The sequence below is a fragment of the Camelina sativa genome, chromosome 1 (assembly GCF_030686135.1).
Source record: "Camelina sativa cultivar CO46 ecotype springtype chromosome 1, ASM3068613v1".
NCBI lineage: Eukaryota > Viridiplantae > Streptophyta > Magnoliopsida > Brassicales > Brassicaceae > Camelina > Camelina sativa.
In genome coordinates this window covers 9,840,858-9,863,374 of record NC_141880.1, presented here as the reverse complement: position 1 = coordinate 9,863,374, position 22,517 = coordinate 9,840,858, and the positions used below count along the sequence as shown (strand labels likewise).

Genomic DNA, 22,517 nt, shown 5'->3' with positions numbered 1-22,517 from the left:
GATGATGGTGGTGGTTTGATTCACAGGAGACTTAAGGTTCGTGGGAAAGGAGACTGAGATCAAGTTTCAGATTGATTGCTGATGGAGAAAGAGATGCTGGCTCGAGAAGGAGGATGAGATCACCAAATAGGTCCTCCTGGTTGAAATCGGCGGCAGAGACTTCACCGGTGGAGAAGTGGCTGGTGATCAGCGAGAGTTGTGGCATTGAGGTATCTCTTGCCCTTTCTATCCGATGGTTTTTTTTGTTTTTCTAAAATCTTTCAAAATTCTACCGTATACCCTATGATTTTACTAGTCATATTTTTCAACTAAAAAATCAAAAAAAGTCTTCTAAAATCATTTAAAGTAGCATTCTAAAAATATTTCTAAAAATCCTATGTTTTATAAATTGTTGATTGAATAACAAGAGATTCTGAATTATTTTAAAGGATTTTACATAAATCTTAAATTTGATAACATAGGATTTCATAAGATTTTTTAAAATTGAATAACAAGTAATTTTAAAAACACTCTAAAATCTTCTAAAATATCTGTCTCTAATTGTGTAGTTGTTTTGAATATGGGCCGTTCCATGTCAAAGAAAATAATTTATTATGGGCTTTAAATTAAATGGGTCCAAGTCAAAACTCTACTTTAGTTTACAAGTACAAGCGCATCCTACGATGATGTGATACTGATTAATGTGGGACACCGCTCAGTGCACACTCACTGTTAGTAGAGTACAATGAACTGAACTGTTATCATAGAAATGGAAACGAAACTGCAGAAAAGTAAAGACAAAAGTTTAAAGAATTATACCTGTTGTCGATGTGCGGACGCTTTTATCGTTAGAATCGGTATACTGTATACACATGGACTATTCGTAACACTCTGAATCTTCATCCTAATTCCTCCAAACAATTTTTTTTTTTTACAAAGTTCTTACAAACATTTGAGGCTTTGAGCTGACCTTTATTACATTGTTGTCACGTGTAATTCCTAACTATATAATATTCACACTAACGTTTCTTTCTCGTATAATATTCTTCTTGTCCCTATGGTTTATATGTATTATCTGTGAGTCCAAATTATATATATTTAATCGGTTTCCTTATAATATCTTTAATTTTTAAAAATTTGCTAATCACTAATCATTATATAAAATTATTCTCTTAACTTGAACTTTTAATCTTCTAATTCAAAATCCAAGATAGGTTATTAGTTTAAAGTTTGAACAATATCAATAATTAGATATTAAACGAATTATTTATATTATTTTAGTTATATCTATGAAAATTTACGTACATAATTGATGAAGATATAGAATAAAAATACATACATATAATATAATTGGCGCTCGATAAATTTGCTTTAAATCTTTAAAACAGTTGAACTGTCTATAGCTATGAGTTCTAGGAGGGAGAAAAGACTAATAAATATAATAACTTCCTCTGATCTCTAACTTGAGATTATGGTTCAGACATTAAGAAAAGAAAATAGTCTGCCTCTCTAAACCACTTAAAATATATAGCTCTAGAGAACAAATCATTGAGTTTTTAATTCGATGGATACTAATCATACGATTTTACCTTCTATAAGAGTTTTACATCTGATTATCACTAGCCCTGTTGACCGATCCATATGCTTCTGACCCGCGGGGTGGCATCAACCATATTAGTTGAACATGATTGTATAGTTATCAAGTCAAACTTTTAGTATATGAAAGTGCGTATATATATGATTATCTTTGATTTGACCAATAATAGGGAACAAACATTTGTTTTTTCCTTTAGTTTTATTTGAGCAAAAATCTGAATGAGAAGTCCTTTAAACGCCATTCATCTTATGTGAAACACTTACAACATATGTCCTTGATCTCGATACAGTTAGAATGAATTTTAAGTTTGCTTTGATTATATATAGTTTCTAACTTTGTATCTTGTATCTCGACACAGTTAAAATTACTAGTGTATTATTTTATCCGAAAACTATGAGATTTTTTTTCAAGCTATTTTATTATGCATATATAGGATTGGGGTGGTGGTGGACCTGGTGGTGGTCGCCGCTTACGCCAAACAAAGGAGTTGGGAGAAAGCGAAGAAGCGACGTGGTTCTCCTCCTTCGTTGACTTGTCTTCATCACACTGACTCAGCATACCACATGATGTGACCACTATGCAATATCTACTCCTAGTTATCCGTTGACGTTTCAAATCCTTAGTCAACAAACCAATCAGCACCTCATAATTTATCGTATAAATTGTTTTGATCCAATAATTGATAAATTTTACATTTTTTATCCGAAAACATATATACATCTAGGATATATATGTCACCTGCTGTACATCTTGAGATATATATGTAATATAATTCTTACAATTTCCATTTGAAAACGCTTAAATCTTTCATCTCATGTGCACAAAGTCTTATTGGTTTAGACTTTATTATAGTGCTTGCAATCAGATTCTAAATGAAATCGGCTTCTGTAGGTTGAAAACCATTACATAAAGTGGCAATAATATGTAAGCCTACATGTGATATATCCTCAAGTCTAGAACCGTTAGAAGAAGCTTTAAATACATTGGCGAACCGAATGTTTTATTATAGTAGTCGAACAAGCCTCTATATATGCCCATTGTACAAAACAATCAGCAAAGAGAAGATTACAATTTATTGGCTCAACACATTATAGAAACAACAACATACAATACATTTTCATACATATATATCACATAGACTCTAATAACAAACTAAATAAGACCATGTTTGGCTCTGGACCCGTTTCAACTTGGACCTCTAATCAAGCAGTGTTCACAAAAGGGTAAATCTCATACCTAAAGTTACAGCTCCCACCCACAACTCTCCCTCCTTCTTTACCATCACAACAGTTAGGAAGCTCCCCAATAATCCCATTTAAACACGCCTTACAACTCTCACTCCTCAAGTCTCTCGTACACTGCACTAGTCCGTACAACTTCTTCTTTCCGATATTTTTCTCTCCTGTCGCAAACAGCTTCTGGTTGCCTCTAGTAGTCGCATTCTTAGTCAGCTCGATTAAAAGAGCTCTCGTCTGCGTGTTGAAGGATGTTGGATCGCTCACATTGTTGACGTTGTACAAGTAAAACCTGTTCTCGTAATCGATTTTCCCAAAGAATTTGGTCGAGGAATACTTGAGAAGACAGTTGTCGTACCATATTATTCCCGCCTTGTTGTTCGGACATCTTTGACGTATCTGTTACATAACAACGACGTTAAGAACAATCCTCGAGCTTGATACTATTTATAATACACTCTTTCCATTTCAAACTTAAATTGTTTTTTATTTCTATCAATAGAAATGATAGAATAGTGTTTTTCCAAGTATTAATTAAATATCTGCATTAGAAATGTAGAGTATATCCTATGCCGTTCAATATACATCTCTAAGATAGAGAAATATTTGGTATATGATATATGTAAATATTAATTGTGTGGTTACCTCGGGGATGGCGGTTGCAAGACAGGAGCTACAGTCAGAAGATGAGGCATCGCCGCGGCAAAGGGCCAAACCGTTGACGTTGTCTAGAGTGTTACCAGAGGAGGAGGCGGCGAAACCGGTGGATGGAACTATGTAAGAGAGCTGAGGAAAGAGATTGTTGAGATTTGACTGGTAGAGACTTTTCGAGGTGAAGCTTCCTTCAATGTCAGAGCACTTGTGGTAGAGAAACGCATTGTTCTGGCTTTGTGACAAAACGCTATGTATAGATAGAAGTTGTATGGCTAATGCCAAGATGGGGAACCAAACCGTGCGTTTTGATGAAAAGAGTGAAGACATTGTTAATTTGATATTTTTTTTTGGAGGGTGTCTTTCTTTGGTAGAAGAAGTGTTGAGGTAGGGATGTTTTTATAGAGGCTAGCTGATTTTGGTCTTCGGGTTGTTTATTTATTTAATATGTTTATTACAAGAGTTGAAATTTTCATTTTTATACGGTCCAGATTTGGGTATTTTCAAATGTTGAATGTTTCATTTCATTACAAAAAAGAAGTCAATTTAGCTGATTGGCTAAGATTAAGTCAATTATATCAAAACAGCATTTCTTTTGTCCCTTTCGTTTATTGGTCATTTTCATTTAAAGGCTTCAAGATGAAATTAGAATGTAACGGTGAGGGGGAGAAGAGTTGGGAGACTTGGTATTGCGGGTTGCGGCGAGAGATAAGCCAGTGAAAAAGTCAACATTCAAAGGTTTGACTGAGTGAAACTTTTAAGATCCAATGAAAAAGTCAACATGAAAATGATTGCATTTATTAATATAAGATGTTTGTAAAAAACGTCCTATATTTAAAAACTTACAAGATAAAAGAATAGAGATATTGATTAAATAATTAATAGGCTTTAAAACGTACAAATATTAGCTAAAAATATCAAAAAACTATATCTTATCAAGATCATGGGTTAAGCATAATTATCAAACAACATTTTAACTCCTAAGAAAAGGGTATAGTTCATACCTTAGATTACACTCTGTTCCCAAGACTCTTGCTCCTTGTTTACCATCACAACACTTGGGAAGCTCCCTGATACTCCATTCCAAACAACCTTTACAATCCAATATGTCTTGTGCACACTGCACCAATGCATACAATTTTTTTTTCGCCCCGAGCCTTTTCTCCCCCGCTGCGTAAAGGTACATGTTTTTGTTTGGCCTGTTGGGTGTATTGGCTTCCAACATTAGCTCGTTGAGGAAATCTCTTGTTTTCTTATTGAACGATTCCATGCCCTCAATCATGTTTATTGGGTTGTGCATGGAGAAAACGTTCTTGTAGTCATTTCTCCTTGGGCCTGGGGCTCATTTGGCCGAAGTAATAAAGAGAAAACATTGGCCGTACCATACTTTTCCTCCTTTGTTCCTCTGACATCTCCTACGAAGCTGTCATACACACATACATTAACGTTATGTTTCATTTTGAACTAGGATTTAATTTTTAAACGATAAAATACGTTAAGATACCAATTTGATACCATATAGTAATCTCATTCAACATAATTGACTACTAGGCTCTTAAGGATTAAAATCAAATTAAATATTATTATATTCCAATGGGGTTTTAGATATGTGACGGCTAATTAATTATGTTGAAGTGACATTACTTACCCCGGAAAGGGCTGTGTTAAAGCAGGAGAGGCACTTGCAATCGTAGGAGTCCCCACGGCACTGTAATATTATGGTTACGAGATTGGGAACGTCGCCATGAGAGATGTGTATGAAACCGCTGGGATAATCATAGGTTAAGACTTGTCGGATGAGAAAGTTGAGGTTTTCCTCGTACTCACCTCCAGTCCTATATTTCCCTTCACTGACGAGGCATTTGTGGTTGAGATAGTCATTGGTAAGGTTCAGAGACGAAACGCTGCATATGAGAAGGAGTTGTATAGCCAAGATAGGGATAGAAACTAGGCGTTTGGATAGAGAATAGGAAGAGTGCATTCTCTTAAATTTTGATTCCTTATCCGGAGGTGGTCTCTTTTTGATAGATGAAACGTTGAGATTGAGATGTTTATATAGGAGAATATCGGAAGAATGTTAGCTGATTGGTCTCATTAGTAACTAGCTAGATGATTAACTATTTGTCTCAAAACAGTATTCTTATTTGGCTACCTTATACAAAAATTTGATTTATCACTTCAGATTGTAGAAGAAATGTTTTTCCTTGTTTGTAACAGACATGAGAGAGGGGTTATGTATTTTTCGGCAAAAGATGGGGAAGGGCCATTGAAAAAGTCAAAGTTCAAATGTTTACTAAGTTAAGATTCAAAGAAAATAGAATCACATGCAAGATACAAACCTTGTCGTACACGGTACACCACTTGTTTTTGAGCAAAGAGCAAGATGATTTTGGCTCTCGAGATTTGTCAAAAATGTATCATACATTGGGCACTCTCTGGAAAAGGGTATGACAATCCATAGCAAAATGTATCATGCCCTTCACTGAGATTGTAGAGAACAAGCGCTTCTTCGATGTTTTCCCATCAAGACCTCATAAATATTGAGCTCCAATAGTAACAGTTTCATTAGCTTTTGACTGCTGGCAAAAATCACCAGGCAAAAAAGTATATAAGTTAAGCTGCTCTTAAACATTACAAAAGTAAAGCAACCAACAACAGATGGAAAAACGTCATTCATCTTACCCCTCTAATGGCATTGCTTGTGTTGTTAGTGCCCAAATCAATACCGATGACATCACTACCACCAGAACCAGAAACATAAGCAAGATATTGGCAGCGCTGGCAAATAGATGGATGGAGAAATCAATACCTAAATGCTCTGGCTAAATTCTGACAGATATATGAATTTTTCAACGACGTTTTCCCACTGCTCGACAGCTGCAAAAAAAATGGTGTAGACCAGATCAGGACGACGAGATTCCAGAAAGTAATTACCAAACACTCTCCATATATATAACCCTCTTCCCAATTTGATCTTGCAAGCTTTATTGAATTTCAGCACTTTACTTTTATCATCAGTAAGCCAAGATGAAGAATACAAATTCCCATAAGCAATGAGATCAGCCGAACACATTCTTAACAATTGTAATATAAAGACAACGACCAAGTGTTGATAGCTCAACTGGTAATGACTCTCTGGCAAAGTCTAGAAGTCGCTGGTTCGAAAGACGGTCTTTGAAAGGAGACCATATAAAATGTTCTGGTTTCTGTCACGAGGGAATATACGGACGTAGGCCCGTAATTTCTTAGTAATTCAAAATATATATATATAGAGACAATGAAATCATTCACTGATGAATGGCATGAGGGACATGCTCAGATTAAACCTAGGCGTTTTGACCGAGAGAACATGAAGAATGAGGGGGTTTCTTTTTGATAGATAAAGCGTTAGATTGAGATGTTTATATATATAGGAGAGTCGGAAGAATGTTAGCTGATTGGTCTCATGAAAGGGGATGTACGGTCCTAGAGCCGGAACTTCTTAGTTATATATATATATATATATATATATATATATATATATATATATATATAGAAACAATGAAATCATTCACTAATGAATGGTATAAGGGACATGCTCAGATTAAAACTAGGCTTGATCGAGAATAGGAAGAATGAGGGGGTTTCTTTTTGATAGATAAAGCGTTGAGATTGAGATGTTTTTATATATAAGAGAGTCGGAAGAATGTTAGCTGATTGGTCTCATTACATGAATTTGTGTATTATATTTTTTGGGTGATAGAAAGACTCTCTATAAGGGGTAAATACAAATTAAGGGGTAAATACAAAAGCTGAATTAGTTGTATTTTATTTTTTCCTAAAATATTTTAATGAATGCAACAGCTAAAATGAACTGAAACTTAATATATTATATGTAAATAAGGTTTTTTTTGGCAAAATATCCAAAATACTAATATGGTTCATGCATGTCACATACATCAGAAAAATTTCTAAATTTTTTGTTTTTGTTTTTTTATACAGTGAAAGAGACACATAAACAAACCAATAGTCAGAGGAAACTGAAGCTAAAAAAGAAGCAATCATAGAATAAGTAAAAGCTCAGAAAAGCAGAATAAGAAAGTAAATAAAACCAAAATGAAAATTGTAAAATGGTCAGGAGACTGTCCTCATCATCAAATAGTCTTAAGTCCGTAGAAAAGGGTATAGCTCATACCTAATATTACAGCTCGTACCCAAAAATCTTGCTCCTTGTTTACTGTAGCAGCACTTGGAGAGCTCATTAATACTCCATTCCAAACAAACTTTACATTGAAATATGTCTAGAGCGCACTGTACCATTGCATACAATTTTTTTGCCCCAAGCCTCATCTCACCCGCCGCATAACTACCCGCTTTGGGTTTATCAGCTCTCAGCATCAGATTGTAAAGGAAATCCCTAGTCTTTTTGTTGAACGACTCTGCATCCTCGTCCACGGTCTTTTGGTTGTGCACAGCGAAAGTATTCTTGTAATCAATCATCGTTGGGGATGAATCGAACGAACTAACATCGAGAAAACATTGGTCGTACCATATTATTGCTCCTTTGTATCTCTGACATCTCTTGCGAAGTTGTCACATACATATCCATATACTTTTTGTTTCATTTTAAACGTTGATTCATTTTTTCAATACATCTATGCTATGCGTTTCATTAAAAATTAAAAAAACTAAGGTTTTCGTTTCTTAAATGTTTATAGTAAAACTTCAATGTTTTAATATTTAACATATGTTATATATGTAATTATATGACCACTAATTAATAATGTTGAAGTGACATTACCCCAGCGACCGCGGTGGCATAGCAAGAACTGCACTTAGACCCGTAGGAGTCGCCACGACATTGAAATACAATGGTAATGAAAGTCGGAGCATCGCCACGAGATGTGTGTGTGAAACCGTCCGGAAATTTTTGAGTAGAGATATGATTGATGAGATAGTTAAGGTTTTCCTCGTACTCACTTCCCGGTTTATATTTCCCTTGATCGACAAGGCAATTGTGGTGCAAATATGCATTGGTAAGATTCAGGGATGAAACGTAGCGCACGAAGAGTTGTATAGCCAAGATCTGGAAACAAACGAGGTATTTGGATAAAGAATATAATGAGTGCATTTCTTCGTATTTATTTCTTTCTCTGTCTCCGATGAATACTCAGGATTCAGGAAGTATTTTAGCTGGTTGGCTCCACCAGTAACTAGATTAATTAACTGTTTATCTCAAAAACGATATTCTTTTGTGGTGACCTAATTACAATATTTTTTTTGGTGTTTGTACTGAGAAAAAGAGAGAGAGAGAGAGAGAGGAGTTTGAGTATTTTCGGCGAGGGATGGGGAGGGCCAATGAAAAAGTCAAAAGTTTAAATGTTTTACTAAGCTGAAACAAAATAATCTAATCACAAGGTTCGTACACCACTTGTTTTGAGCAAGATGCCATTGGATTTTTGGCTCTCAAGATTTTGCTATAAACTGTATGATATATGGATCCCCTCTGGAAAAGGACTGATATCCCATGCATGGCAATTTAGCGTCATGCACTGTGATAGATTTGTGGTCATGGCCTGAAAACCGCGGATCGAACGAGGTAATAATGTGAAATTACGTGTTCAATATGCTATAAATAAATTGTTTTCAAACGGCTGACTCGTTTAGTTTTAACTGTGGGAAAATGTTTTAGTCTAAATTCTTTTCTTTCAAAAACGATGAATGATATGGTTACCAACTGGTTAAGTTCTTTATTATTAGATAGCGCGACTGTGATATCAATCTAGTAAAGGAGACACTAATGATTGAGTAGTACAGCTAGAACACAACATCGTTCTTTTACCAAGAGGGAAATATGGAGGGCCACCTCGATCGAGCTATATTCTTATTAAATGATGTTGCAAACGAATTAATAATGTGGGTGAATATTGTATATATATATATATTTTTTTTTTTTTCTATATGATTTTAATTAGTATTTTACTAGTAGAGTATATTATATATCTGTTTGTCAAAAAAAAAGAAGAGTATATTATATATCTTAAAAGATTATATGAAAATGAGAAAGAGAAGAGAGGAGAAGAAACCATGAGTCTCATTATTTATAAATCAAGTCAAAAGATGAGGGAGAATGAGGTTTCAGACTTTCCTCGTCATAATTCATAGGTATATATTGCTTGGACCTTAGAAAAAAACAAATAAAGAAAACAAAGGTAAAAGTTCAAAAACAGAATTGGAAAAAAACAAAGTGTGTGCAACATCATCTTCAAACAGTCTTTAAAGTCCTAAGAAAAGGGTACAGCTCATACCTAACATTACAACTCGTACTCAAAAACCTCGCTCCTTGTTTACCGTTACAGCACTTGGGAAGTTCCATGATATTCCATTCCAAACATTTTCGACATTGCAATGTGTCTTGGGCACACTGCACCATTGCATATAATTTCTTCGTCCCAAGAATCTTCTCCCCCGAAGCATAATATACAAGGTTGACGCCATCTGGTTTAATGGCTTTCAGCACCAACTCGTTGAGGAAATCCCTTGTCTTCTTGTTGAACGACTCTGAATCCTCGTTTCACGTTTTTTGGGTTGTGCATAGAGAAACTATTCTTGTAATCTATCTTCCTTGAATTTTCATTATTGATCGAAGAAATAATGAGTAAACATTGGTCGTACCATATTATTCCCCCTTTGTGTCTGTGACATTTCCTTCGAAACTGTTATATAAATATACTGAATTTAGTTACGGTAACTTCAGGTTTCTATGTGCATAATATATTGATGTGTTGACGTTTTTTAAAATATATACTGCGATTGCGATATTGTGTTTATCGTTTTATTTCACATTTTTGTAAATCATATAATTACGTCGACATTAGTAAGAGTATGTATTAAATCTATTTGACCATGATATATGTGTATATTTGAAAACTATACCTACTAAAATCGAAATATTATGTTTTACCAATGGTCGATTAGATTGTGACGTCACGACCAATTAATAATGTTGAAGTGAAATTACCCCAGCAAGGGCGGTGACAAAGCAGGAGCGGCACTTAGACTCGTAGGAGTCGCCACGGCACTGTAATATGATGGTGACGGAATCGGGAGCATCGCCACGTGATATGCGTATGAAACCGTCCGGCAATCATAGGTAGACACGGATTTGGTGAGAAAATTGAGGTTTTCCTCGTACTTACCTCCAGGCTTATAGTTCCCTTCACTGACAACGCATTTGTGGTTGAGATAGTCATTGGTAAGGTTCAGGGACGAAACACTGTGTATGAGGAGGAGTTGTATGACGAAAATAGGAACAGAAACAAGGCGTTTGGGTAAAGAAAATGAAGAGGACATTGTTTTTGATTTGTATCCTCTTTCAAGAAAAGAGGGATTTAGAGAAAAGAAAAATATGAAGCATTTGAGACTCTGAAGAATTTTATCTTTTTGGTCTTATTGTGTACTGGATTAACTAATTATCTCAAAACGATTTTCTTTTTTTCGGTTACTTAAGGAAGTATTCAACTGATCATCTGAGTTTGTAAAAGAAAAGTTATTTTTTATCTTTTGATTAATGTTTCTTCTTTATTTGTAACAAATATGAGAGAGGGGTTGTGTATTTTTCGGCTAGGGATGGGGAGGGCCAGTGAAAAATTCAATATATACTAAGTTAAAACTCTTAGAATACATAATCACACGTTTCGGACCTTGTAATTTTGTTAAACTGTATTATTCATGGATTTCTTAATATTCTCTATGCAATTTAGCTCATCGTCCATGCAATGTGCATTTGTGATTGGGGTTGTTGTTGTGAATATGAAAAGCGCAGGTCTAAACGAGCTAATAATGATGTGGACATTTTTTTGAACATTTTTACTATTACCTTTTTTTTTACACAAATTCAATAAATTAAATTAATTTTTAGAATTTTTATTTTAAGTTTGAGTTCTCTATTTTACGTATAGGATATAATTTTGAGGGGTTAGGGTTTAGTATTTTGAGTTTATGGTTTAGAATTTAGTGATTTTATATATAGAAAAAGGATATTTTTGAAAATGACAAACATGGAAAAGTATTTTTAAAAACTAACATAGGAAAAGATGTAATTTTTAAAATCCCTCTAGTTTCAATACTAAAAATAACATATTATAAAAAGGTATAGTCCACAAAATGACATATTACGCAGGGGATTTTATTTTTCCTTGGAGTAAACATTGTTGGTATTGTTTACTGATTTGTGAGTGTGAGAGAGACTGCAATGCTTGTACGTATTTTTTACTTATTGTAGCAGTCTTTTCTTGTCTTGGTTAGAAAGATTTCTTGTCTTGGTTAGAAAGAATAAATGTTGTGTACATTGTAAAACTAAATCGGAATGGTAATGACACGTAAACTTGAAAAAGAAAGAGATACAGTAAAACCTCTATAAATTAATAATGTTGGGACTAAGACATTTTATTAATTTATAGTGATATTAATTTATCTATAAATTAATAATTATTATTTTATAGTGTAAATTAATAATTATTAATTTATAGATATATTTTTAATTGTTTATTTTTTAAAAAATTCTGAATTGGAACAACTATAGCAAAATAAGATTAAACTTTCGGATGTTATAAATTTTATGGTTTAGGAATTGAATTTGTAATATTTAGAAAGCACTATTTACAATAAATTACAAATATTATAGACAAATTGACTTATACACATGAGACACATAAATTCAAATCTATGAATAATAATATCAATTCTCCTATTTTAATAATCTGTTAAATTATCAAATTGTAAATGATGCATATCTAAAAATTAAACTTTAAATTTTAATTATTTGTATGACATGTTATAAAATATTTTAGAGATATTATTATAGGTTGAAAATACAACATTACAATTGTTCTATAGAATTGAGCTTTAGGAGAAACATACACTATTATATCAGTATATATATATATATATATATATTTACATAATTATTAATTTATGATATTATTGGGATCATATTTTATAAGGAGATTTCGAAAAAATTATTATCTTATTATCTTATCGAATATTGTTAATTTTTACACTGGCCCGACTTGGGACCAGCAAAATTTATTAATTTATAGTGTTTATTAATTTATAGAGTATTAATTTATAGAGGTTTTACTGTATTTTTGTTATACCAATTTCTCAAATATTATAGAACGGATAATAATATTAATTAGTTGTTATTTACTAACTTATTTTGTTATACTAACGTCTCAATTATTATATTAGACTAAGATAAAAGTTCATTAATGGCTGCAGATCAAAACAAGATTTTCTCTACGAAAGCAAAATACATAATAATGAAGCAAACAAAACAATTTTTTGGTTTGAAAGATATCAAGAGATCATGTGTTTCGCATTAACATCAAAACGGTCTGTTAATTCCTAAGAAAAGGGTATAGCTCATACCTAAGATTACAGCTCATACCTAAAACTCTCTCTTCTTGTTTACCATTGCAGCACTTTGGAAGCTCTCTGATACACCATTCCAAACAAACCTTACATTGCAATATGTCTGATGCACATTGCATCATTGCACAAATTTTATTCGCCCCGAGCTTTTTCTCCCCCGCAGCATAATATGTAGACTGGTGTTCGACCACAGTGGGATAAGAGGGTTTCCGCACCAGCTCGTAAAGGAAATCCCTTGTCATCTTGTCAAACGATCTTGCTTCCTTGCTCACATTTTTTGGATTGTGCATTGAAAAAGTGTTTTTGAAATCTATCTTTCTTGGGACTTGGGGTTTGATCTTAGAAATAACGAGAAAACATTGGTCGTACCATATTATTCCTGCCTTGTCTCCCTGGCATCTCCTGTGAAACTGTCAAATGTGCATAGATGTTTTGTTACATTTTATATGATGATTTAATTTCTCAATGAAAGATATGTTTTATTTTTCCTGGTTATATATATTTTTCACCTGATGATTTTAGAAATAGAATGTACGTAGAGAGATTCTATAATTTTTACAATTTAGAAAAAGACATTAGTTACTATGTATAGAAACTGACATGTATATGCGTACTGGCACGTAGCCCTATTAAATTAAATAAGATGTTTGCATTTTTTTTCTTTTATGCTGAAGTGTTGTAATGAAAATAAGTTTGAAAGGTTTTTTTTTCTAATGCTAATTTATATTTATTATGACTAAAAATCTTAAGATTTTACTTGATATGAAACTGGACTAATATTCAATCACTATGACAAACTTTGTAATCATATAAATTATAGATACACAAATTAAACAATTGTTTTTAAATTATCTTACCAAAAATAAAGATATATTTCATACCACAAATAAATAAAATTAATAATGTCATCTTCAATATATATTTTTTTTAATTAGCCAAAAAAATAAAATAATAATAAAGATATATATCAGATGGTATTATTAGTTAACTTATGTTTCGTGCCATTACCTCGTCGACGGCGGTGGCATAGCAAGAGTGGCAATTGGACCTGAAGGAGTCGCCACGACATTGTAATATGATGGTGACAGAATCTGGAGCCTGGCCATGAGAAACATGCACGTATCCGCTCGCAAGATCATTATCAGAGACATAACGGTTGAGAACGTTGAGGTTTTTCTCATATTTACCACCATGCTTATATTTCCCTTCACTAACGAAGCATTTGTGGTTGAGATACTCATTAGTAAGGTTTAGTGATGAAACGCTGCGTACGAGGAGTAGGATTGCCAAGATAGGGACATAGACTAGGTGTTTGGATAGATAATATATGAAGAATACATTGTTTTGGATTTGATTCTTTTTCAAGAGGTTGTATTTTTTTTTTTGTTTTTTTTGATAAATGAAATGTTGGAGACTCGGAAGGATTTTAGCTGATTGGTCTCATTAGTAACTTGATTAACTAATATTCTATCTCAAAACGATATTCTTTTCTAGCACCCTAATTTCTTGAGGGAGATAAAACAATTAAGATATGATACCATTTTTTTAGTACATATGTTTTAAAGACAGTCAAATTGTAGCTTATAGAATACTATTAAAAACAAATTTGAGTTGTGTCTTAAATAAATTATATTTGATTATTGAATATAATATGATTTATATATATATATATATATATAGTTAAAAATCTTCTATATTTTTAAATTAGTCTATCATAAATTAATTTGGTTTCAATTTTTACTTTAAAACTATGAAACCATTTTCTATTTTTATTTGGCTTCAATTTGTTTATATTTTTTAGTTGGGTTGATCAGTATTTTTTTAGGTTCTATGGTGTATGATTTCATTATGAAATATATAAGATGCTAAAACTAAAAAAATAGAAGGAAGATATTTTTGTAACAATGTTGAAATTCAAAAAGCAAACTATACAACAATTATCTTTTTTTTTAACAAACTCTACACCATATAAGATACAAATAAAATAAAGTCAAATAAAAAAATAAAATGTTAAATTTAAAATTAATGAGAATGACATGTATCACAAAAGTAGAGTGCCAAATGTCACATAGTTAGGTAAAGTAAAAAAAACATTCTCTTATCAAAAGTAGAGTGCCAAATGTCACATTATTAGGCAAAGTAAAAAAAACCTTTTCTTATTATATAATATAAGATTATATAAAGCTTTACTTTATAATAAAAACTTCATCCCATAGTTTCATCCCATAGTTTCATTTGTTCTGTGTTGATGGATATGCTTCTACATGGTGTCGACTGACACCCACCAGGTGTCGATCGACATTGACTCCGCAGTAGCCGAGAGTCAAACCTCGCTTCTCATAACTTCCAATCCGTCCAAAACTCGATCAAAATTCATAAGAAACCATATGAACCCTATATCAATTATAACAAGCAGGAAAACACCACAACAACACAAAACAAGCAAGACAAAAGGAAATATCAAGCTTAGATCAGACATGGTCATGCACTCACCTCTTTGCAGGAAGTTTCTGACCCAAACTGACGCCCAAACACTCCTAGCAAGCTTCTATCACCCTCCTAGCTTCAGATCTCTTAAGAATATCCAGCAATGTTTGCAAAAAAGCACTAAACTCTCAAGCCATTTTTCTTTGTCTCTCTTTCTCTATGGAACGATGACAAAATAAGCTATCCAAAACCTTTTTCGTCGACTTCCCACTTAAATAGTCCGGTTATAAGGTTTTCCTTAAACCAAACCGACCCAAATCGATACTTAAAACAATCTTGTTGAACCAGAAATTTTTGGTGTCGACCAACACCACCCTTGGGTTTTTCCTGCTCTGGCAATGGCAATACTGACGTAGTAGTCAACATCTCCTTTAGACTCGTGAAACCCTACTCACACTCCCGTGAAAAAACAAAAGGAACCTCCTTCCCTGTCAACTTAATCATCGGTCGTGCCTTGCTCGCAAAGCCCTGCACAAATCTCCTGTAATAACCTGCCAACAAAAGAAAACTCCTGATCTCTGTAGCATTTTGCGGTCTAGGCCAATCTCTGATAGCCTAAATCTTCTCTGGATCTATAGAAACTCCCTCTGCATAAACAATATGACCTAGAAATCCCATTTCCCGCTGCCATAAACTACACTTGCTCAACTTAGCAAATAACTTCTGCTCCTGCAGCTTCTCCAGAACTGCCCTCAAACGCATTGCATGCTCCTCTGGACTCTTGCAATAAACCAGGATATCGTCGATGAAGATGATGACTGATATATCATAGTTTTTAGGTGTTTTTAGCCATGATATAAGTCATATTTCTAGAGTATTTTTGGTATTTTTAGAGTCTTTTGAGTCTTTATAGGATTTTGGCACGGCTGTGGCGAAATGGAGCAATTTGGACTGTTTTGGAGCATTTAACCAGAGGAAATCAATTTGGAGTCTGATTTTATGAAGAGCGTCGATCGACACCACATGAGCATCGGTCAACACCCATGCAAGTCGAGACAAGTCTTCAAATTTGGAAGTTTTACAAATCTGCCCCACAGTTTTCCATATTTGCATCATTAGTCCCTGGATGTGTTTTAGGAATATAAATAGGATTTTTATGGTCATTGTTTAAACCTAAGCTTTATTTTTCCCTACAAATTTTGAGAGAAAACCCTGAGATATTTTTAGAGAGCTTTTGGAGAGAAGAATCAAGACTGCTTCAAAGAAGATTCAGAACTCCTTTACTTCTTCCTTTAATCTCTTAATGATATCTATTTTATTCATGATTTTTGTTTCATTGATCATGTCTGAGTAGATCTCTTGTTAGGTTCAGGATTTTTCATAGGGTCTTTATGGTTTATTAGGTCTGTTATTATTTACGATTCATTATCTTCTTTGATCTTCATCTTTGGTTGTTCTTAATGCTAGATCTTTGATTAATCATCTGGATTTAGATATTAGGATTATTGATTGATATGAGAACATAATTGATTTTCCTGATAAAACCTTTTGATGAGCAAAATTACTTCTTGCAAAGAGATTTGATTTAGTAATTTTGTGAACTTATCTAAACTTGATTTTATTGCTGGTTTTTAACTTGAATTTTGCAAAGAGATTTGGATTTTCGGGTTTTGCAACTTAGATAATATTTCCAGTGAAAACTGATTTATTTTACAAAATTGTTTAGAGTTCTAGATCTGATCTTAATTGCTTGAATCCTAATTAATTTATTGATTTAATATTCCATAATTTCCTGAGAAATTCCCTAGGCCTATCGTTTTTAATTCCTGAATTTACAACACTTCTTAATTCTGTTTCTGCATTGTTTTTAAATTAATATTTTGATTTAGCATAATTAAAAGATTAGTAAGTCTACTGTGTGATCTAGAGTTTCTGTGGATTCGACCCTTAAAATACTACAACTGCAAAGACTGTTAGTACCATTAGGGTATTACAATTTGAGCATATCAATGACAGACACGTCCAGAAACTCCTAAAACACAATGTTCATCAACCTCATAAACGCTGCTGGAGTGTTATTAACCCCAAACGACATCACCACGAACTCATAAAGCCGATACTTTGTCCTGAATGCAGTCTTTCTCACATCTGTCTCATCTATCAGAATCTGATGGTAATCCGACGCCAGATCTATCTTAGAGAACCAAGTAGCACCTTTCAGCTGATCCAACAACTCATCGATCTTAGGAAGAGGGCACTTGTTCTTTAGAATGACCCGGTTCAACCCCCGACGATCAATATACAAGCAGAAACTCTCATCCTTCTTCTTCACAAACAACACCAGCGCCCCCCACGGTGATACACTAGGACGAATAACTCCCTTGTTTAATAGATCTTCTAACTGCTTCTTCAGCTCTGCCATCTCTGCTGGAGCCATCTTGTATGGAGCCTTAGATAACGGCGCTATCCCTAGTTCCAGTTCAATCGTAAAAGGATAACACTGAGATGGTGCTAACCCCTCCTATGACTGGAACACATCCTCAAACTCATCAACAACCTGAATACCACTAACCGTAGACTGGCCTATTGACTTTGGCATCGATATCATAACCAAGTAAGCCTCTAGTCCCTTCTTGATCATCATCCCAGCCTGCATGGCCGAGATCACGAGACTCCCCGAAGTTGCTCTAACTCCCTTAAAAACCAACTTCCCTCTTGGACGCTCAAACTACACTCTACCCCGATGACAATCCATATGAACCATGTGACGGTGTAACCAATCCATCCCCAAGATAACATCATACAACTCTACCATGCTGATAAGCAAATCTGTTGGCCATGACTCTCCTATGATATTAATATAAACTCCCCTCGCCCGTCCAATGACTCTCAGAAACTTGCCTCCCGCAACTCTGACAACTCCCGCTCGCTCTCTCGGGTATCCTTTGATATTAGCGCTCTCCGCGCACTCCAGGGTAATGAAGCTATGAGTTTCTCCAGAATCAAACATAATGTGGGACTTAAACCCGTCTACCAACAAGGTCCCTACAAAAATCTCATGTGCTAAGAACCCTAACGCTCATCATAGGCAATTTATAAAATTTGAAACTACTAAAAATTCACAAAGCTTTGTTTCCAAAAATTATACTTGTGATCGCCCTGACACTAGTTACACCAGTCCACAGTCATGTACACCTGTGGCGCCTACTCAATTCACTGCCATCTGCTGCAACTTGGGACACTTGCGCTTGATGTGCCCAGGCTTCCTGCAATAATATCATACACAAACCGCTGACTGTGCCGCTGCCGTAGCACTCCTCTGGGGACAGCTAGCAACCTTGTGATCCATGCTCCCACACCCGAAGCACCCTGCACCACTTGGCCTCTGCGTAGCCTCCCACTTCCTCTTGCTTTCCTGCGCAGGCTTGCCCCCCTTGCCAAAACCTCCAGGATGCTCTGCCTTCCTAGTCTGAACTGATGGACTAACCGTCACTACATGTTCCTGAATGTCCTGTTCAATCTCTGTTGCAGTCTCAACTAGCTCTGCACGCATCACATAACTCCCCCTGTGCAGTGGACCCTCAAATCATCACGAAGGACCCTTATAAACTTCCTAATCTGAGCCTTCTAAGACTCCATCGGCCAACCCCTATACATCAGAAGTCGACTGAATACAAGACTAGCTCCCGCACTGACCAAGTCTCCTGAGATAATTGTAGGAATTGCACCTCCAACCGGTCTAATGCCTCTCTAGAAAAATACTTGCGGTTGAACTCCTCGACGAAGTCAGCCCAAGACATCTCCCTCTGCACCCTCCTAGCAGCCATTGATCTCCACCACAACTAAGCATCACAACCAAAAAATCCTGAGGATACCTGAGAGACTAAAAGTTACGTTCCATTCTTGTTCTCCATGCATCTACCATAGTAGAGTAAGTACCACCCGAAAAACACTTAGTACCGATGTAGTTCATCTCCCTCAGCAGACTGAAATAACGAGAATGAGCTCCCACATCCGCAGCCACTGGCAGATGCACCTCCGCTGCCACTGGCTGATGCACCTCCGCTGCCACTGGCGATACTACATGTGCTTGAGACAGTACCACTGCTGGCAACCGTTCCAGCACCCGCGCCAACAAGTCCACAAGGTCAACACCTCCCCAAGGTCTCCACCTCCCCAGGGGCTCTAACCGTTCCTGCACCCGAAACCCTAGCATCACCGGACAACCATGCACCGAGCCCGCCCACACCGACTCCCTCAGCGCATGTGGTCCTATAAATACCCTCACCGGACACACTCACATACTCCTGCTGAAAGTCCTGCGAATAACCAACACCCTCTGCTGTCACACTATGATCCACGGTATCACTAACCTTTGGGCCTCTGCCCTTACCACGATCATGTCCACGTCCACGACCAGCAACAACACCACTTCTAACCATCTGCACTACCATGAACATAAGGCTAAGCAAACAATCTAAACCGAAACACAAAAAAATAACTCACTCTGGAATCATGTTGTAGGCTCGAGGAGGATGTTCTAGGAATCCATGCCACACACAATTGACTGTGATACATGCTGTAGACCGACACCCACCTGGTGTCGATCGACTCTGACTCCGCAGACGCGATCTGCTCCAAGTCGAGAGTCGAATCTCGCTTCTCATCACCTCCAATCCATCCAAAACTCGATCAAAAGTCATAAAGAAACCGTAGGAGCCCTATAACAACCATAAGAAGCAAGAAAAACACCACAATAACACAAATTAAGCAAGACAAAAGGAAATCTCAGGCTTAGATCATCCATGGTAATGCACTCACCTCTTTGCAGGAAGTTTCTGACCAAACTGACGCCCAAAGACTCCTAGCAAGCTTCTATCACCCTCCTAGCTTCAGATTGCTCAAGAATAGCCAGAAATCTTCCCAAAAAATCACCAAACTCTCAAGCCTTTCTTTTGTTCTCTCTTTTTCTCTATGGAACAGCGACAAAATAAGCTATCCAAAACCTTTTTTTTCGACTTCCTACTTAAATATCCATGTTATAATGTTTTCCTCGATAATTAAAACAATCTCGTCGAACTAGAAGTTGCTGGTGTCGACCGACACAACCCTTGGTGTCGACCGACACAACCCTTGGTGTCGATCAACATCCATCCCCAAAACCCATTATTTGGTTCGCGGATGTTACAAAAACAAGCTGCTATGAGAGGAGTACGTTATGGATTGATCAATCCATAAACTGGATATGTTGATTAAAAGAGGTCAACCAATCACCATGCTTTTGTTGGTTACGCTCCATCCAAATCTTATTAACCGCTGCTTAAAAGAGTAGTTGGAGCAGCTAGTGAGTTGTACTATTGATGATGGAGCTTGAGAGAAGGTATAAATTATGAGTGAAACAGGTAGTGAAGTGTCTGTGAACATAACTTGTTATTTTTCACATTAAGTTTCAGCTCCGGCCAGAGAAATGGAGTGCAAATCCTCTCCAACTCCGTAATGTAACACTCGGTAGCCTAAATGCTGAAATTCAAAAGTTGGTTAAGCTCTCAAAGACCGAAACAAGGAGCTGCAGCTGCTCTGCAAATCATTGAAACCAATGCTGTCAAGCAGAGGGAGACAATCATGCATCGTCATCCCCTTGGTGAGCAAAGGTAAAATCAATTAGCAAACAGGAAGGGAGCCAATTGCAAAAGGAATTCTTGAGAGTATCGTGTCACGTATGGGATCCGAGATGCCTACCATGGAAAAAGTAGACTTCTCCAAGCTTAAACTGAGTCCAGAGTCTTTAAAAACCTCTAAGATCCCTTCCATCGAGGCTGGTTTACCATTCGAAAATACCATGATGTCATCCGCAAAACAGAGACGGTGAGCTGCAAGATTTTGCATCGAGGGTGGTAACCAAACCTCCGTGATACAGCAGCTTTGTCAAGAAGATCCGAGAGAACATTCATATAAATGACAAAGAGATACATGGAGAGTGAACAACCTTGTCGCAAGTCTTTTTCACTCTTAAAAAACCAGCTAATTCCCCATTCACTTTCACCGAAAACGTGGTTGTTGATATACACAAACTTATCCAATGAATGAACTTATCCGATAAATTCAACACTGCAAGCACATTTAACAAGAACGAACACTGTAAAGAATCAAAAGCCTTGGAGATGTTAATCTTCATGGCACATGAAGAAGAGTCGCCCTCTTTGTGATACTCTTTAACAAATTTCGTGACCAACAATAAGTTCTCCATTAGTAACAAGTCCTTGATAAAAGTAGATTGATTTGGAGAAACAAACTCAGGTAAAATAGTTTTAAGATGATCTTTTATAAAATATTACAGCAGGAGATAAGCCTATAATCCTTCATGGCCTGTGCATTAGCAATCTTACATATGAGAATGACAATCATGGCATTCACCCTCGTAGGCTAGAAACCAAACCAGAAAAATGATTGAATAGATGTGACAAGATCATTACCAACTATAGACCATGCGCTCTAGAAAAACTCAATTGTGTAACCATCGGGTCTCGACGATTTATTCAATGGCATAGACAAAAGAATTTTTTCACTTATGTCCCTAAGAATACGAGTGTGCTCCTGCAAAGTACACCAGTAAGGGAGCAACTCCCGCAAACTATCAACAGAGATGCAAATAAACTCTAGGTGATGTATGTGTTAACAAGTGCGAGAAGAACCAAACCCTCTTAGCTTTGATGTCCTCCAACATTGTAATTTTGTTCCCATTTTGATCATTGATGGCAGGAATAAAATTTTGAGATTTTCTTTCTTTAATAGCATTATGAATAACCCGATTGTAAAATTCTGAGAGTGTTGTTCATGAAATCACCCACTTTAAACCATTGCAACTTAGCCTTTGGCTTCAAATATTTCTCCTCTAACCCTGAAACTCTCTTCCATTGAGCATAAGCCAACGCTTCAACTTGCAATTTCTAGAGGAGAAGGACTCGAACGTGTGGCAAGCTGCTTAGCACATAGAACCGTATAAGCTTCAGAGGCTCTCCGAGAAATATTCGATAGCTTACTGCGGCTGAGTGCGCGTAGCCCCCCCCCCCCCCCCCCCCCTCTTCCATAACATATAGTATGATTGTGCATATAAGAATTAGGCCAATCCACATTCTGCAGCACTCTATCCAGCTTATTGCATATGAGGCCAGTTTCTTACTTATTAGACCATGTAAAAAGCGGCCCTAGTACCC

The 22,517-nt window shown here is 35.8% G+C and overlaps 2 protein-coding genes and 3 pseudogenes across 3 annotated transcripts; all 5 read right to left on the bottom strand.

Moving 5' to 3' along the window:
- Window positions 1-2,555: 2,555 nt before the first annotated feature.
- On the bottom strand, window positions 2,556-3,927 carry LOC104787052 (cysteine-rich repeat secretory protein 38). The gene is made up of 2 exons (XM_010512553.3): window positions 3,457-3,927; window positions 2,556-3,210 (listed from the first exon to the last, which is right to left on the bottom strand). The coding sequence occupies exons 1-2, from the start codon at window positions 3,790-3,792 to the stop codon at window positions 2,779-2,781; spliced, it is 768 nt and encodes a 255-aa protein (XP_010510855.2). The 5' UTR covers window positions 3,793-3,927; the 3' UTR covers window positions 2,556-2,778.
- A 309-nt stretch (window positions 3,928-4,236) lies between these two features.
- Window positions 4,237-5,646, bottom strand: LOC104706382 (putative cysteine-rich repeat secretory protein 37; annotated as a pseudogene). The gene is made up of 2 exons (XR_015595447.1): window positions 5,111-5,646; window positions 4,237-4,885 (listed from the first exon to the last, which is right to left on the bottom strand). The product of XR_015595447.1 is annotated as a putative cysteine-rich repeat secretory protein 37 (transcript).
- A 1,836-nt stretch (window positions 5,647-7,482) lies between these two features.
- LOC104706372 (putative cysteine-rich repeat secretory protein 36 pseudogene) lies at window positions 7,483-8,725 on the bottom strand (annotated as a pseudogene).
- Window positions 8,726-9,706: 981 nt separating this feature from the next.
- On the bottom strand, window positions 9,707-10,794 carry LOC109125232 (putative cysteine-rich repeat secretory protein 37 pseudogene; annotated as a pseudogene).
- Window positions 10,795-12,842: 2,048 nt separating this feature from the next.
- Window positions 12,843-18,856, bottom strand: LOC104706352 (putative cysteine-rich repeat secretory protein 35). The gene is made up of 5 exons (XM_087510183.1): window positions 18,748-18,856; window positions 17,876-17,953; window positions 17,674-17,772; window positions 13,885-14,306; window positions 12,843-13,286 (listed from the first exon to the last, which is right to left on the bottom strand). Exons 1-5 carry the CDS (start codon window positions 18,854-18,856, stop codon window positions 12,843-12,845), a joined length of 1,152 nt encoding a protein of 383 aa, XP_087366309.1.
- Window positions 18,857-22,517: the final 3,661 nt, after the last annotated feature.

What these genes read in the sequence shown, in the direction of transcription:
- LOC104787052 (XM_010512553.3), bottom strand. Translation starts at nt 3,792, where the DNA reads ATGTCTTCACTCTTTTCATCAAAACGCACGGTTTGGTTCCCCATCTTG. An exon ending in TTGCAACCGCCATCCCCGAG is followed by an intron (nt 3,211 to 3,456) that starts GTAACCACACAA and finishes GTTATGTAACAG; the next exon opens with ATACGTCAAAGATGTCCGAA.
- LOC104706352 (XM_087510183.1), bottom strand. Translation starts at nt 18,856, where the DNA reads ATGCGTGCAGAGCTAGTTGAGACTGCAACAGAGATTGAACAGGACATT. An exon ending in GAAGGCAGAGCATCCTGGAG is followed by an intron (nt 17,954 to 18,747) that starts GTTTTGGCAAGG and finishes TCGGCCATGCAG; the next exon opens with GCTGGGATGATGATCAAGAA. An exon ending in ATGCCACCGCCGTCGACGAG is followed by an intron (nt 13,287 to 13,884) that starts GTAATGGCACGA and finishes CACATTTGACAG; the next exon opens with TTTCACAGGAGATGCCAGGG.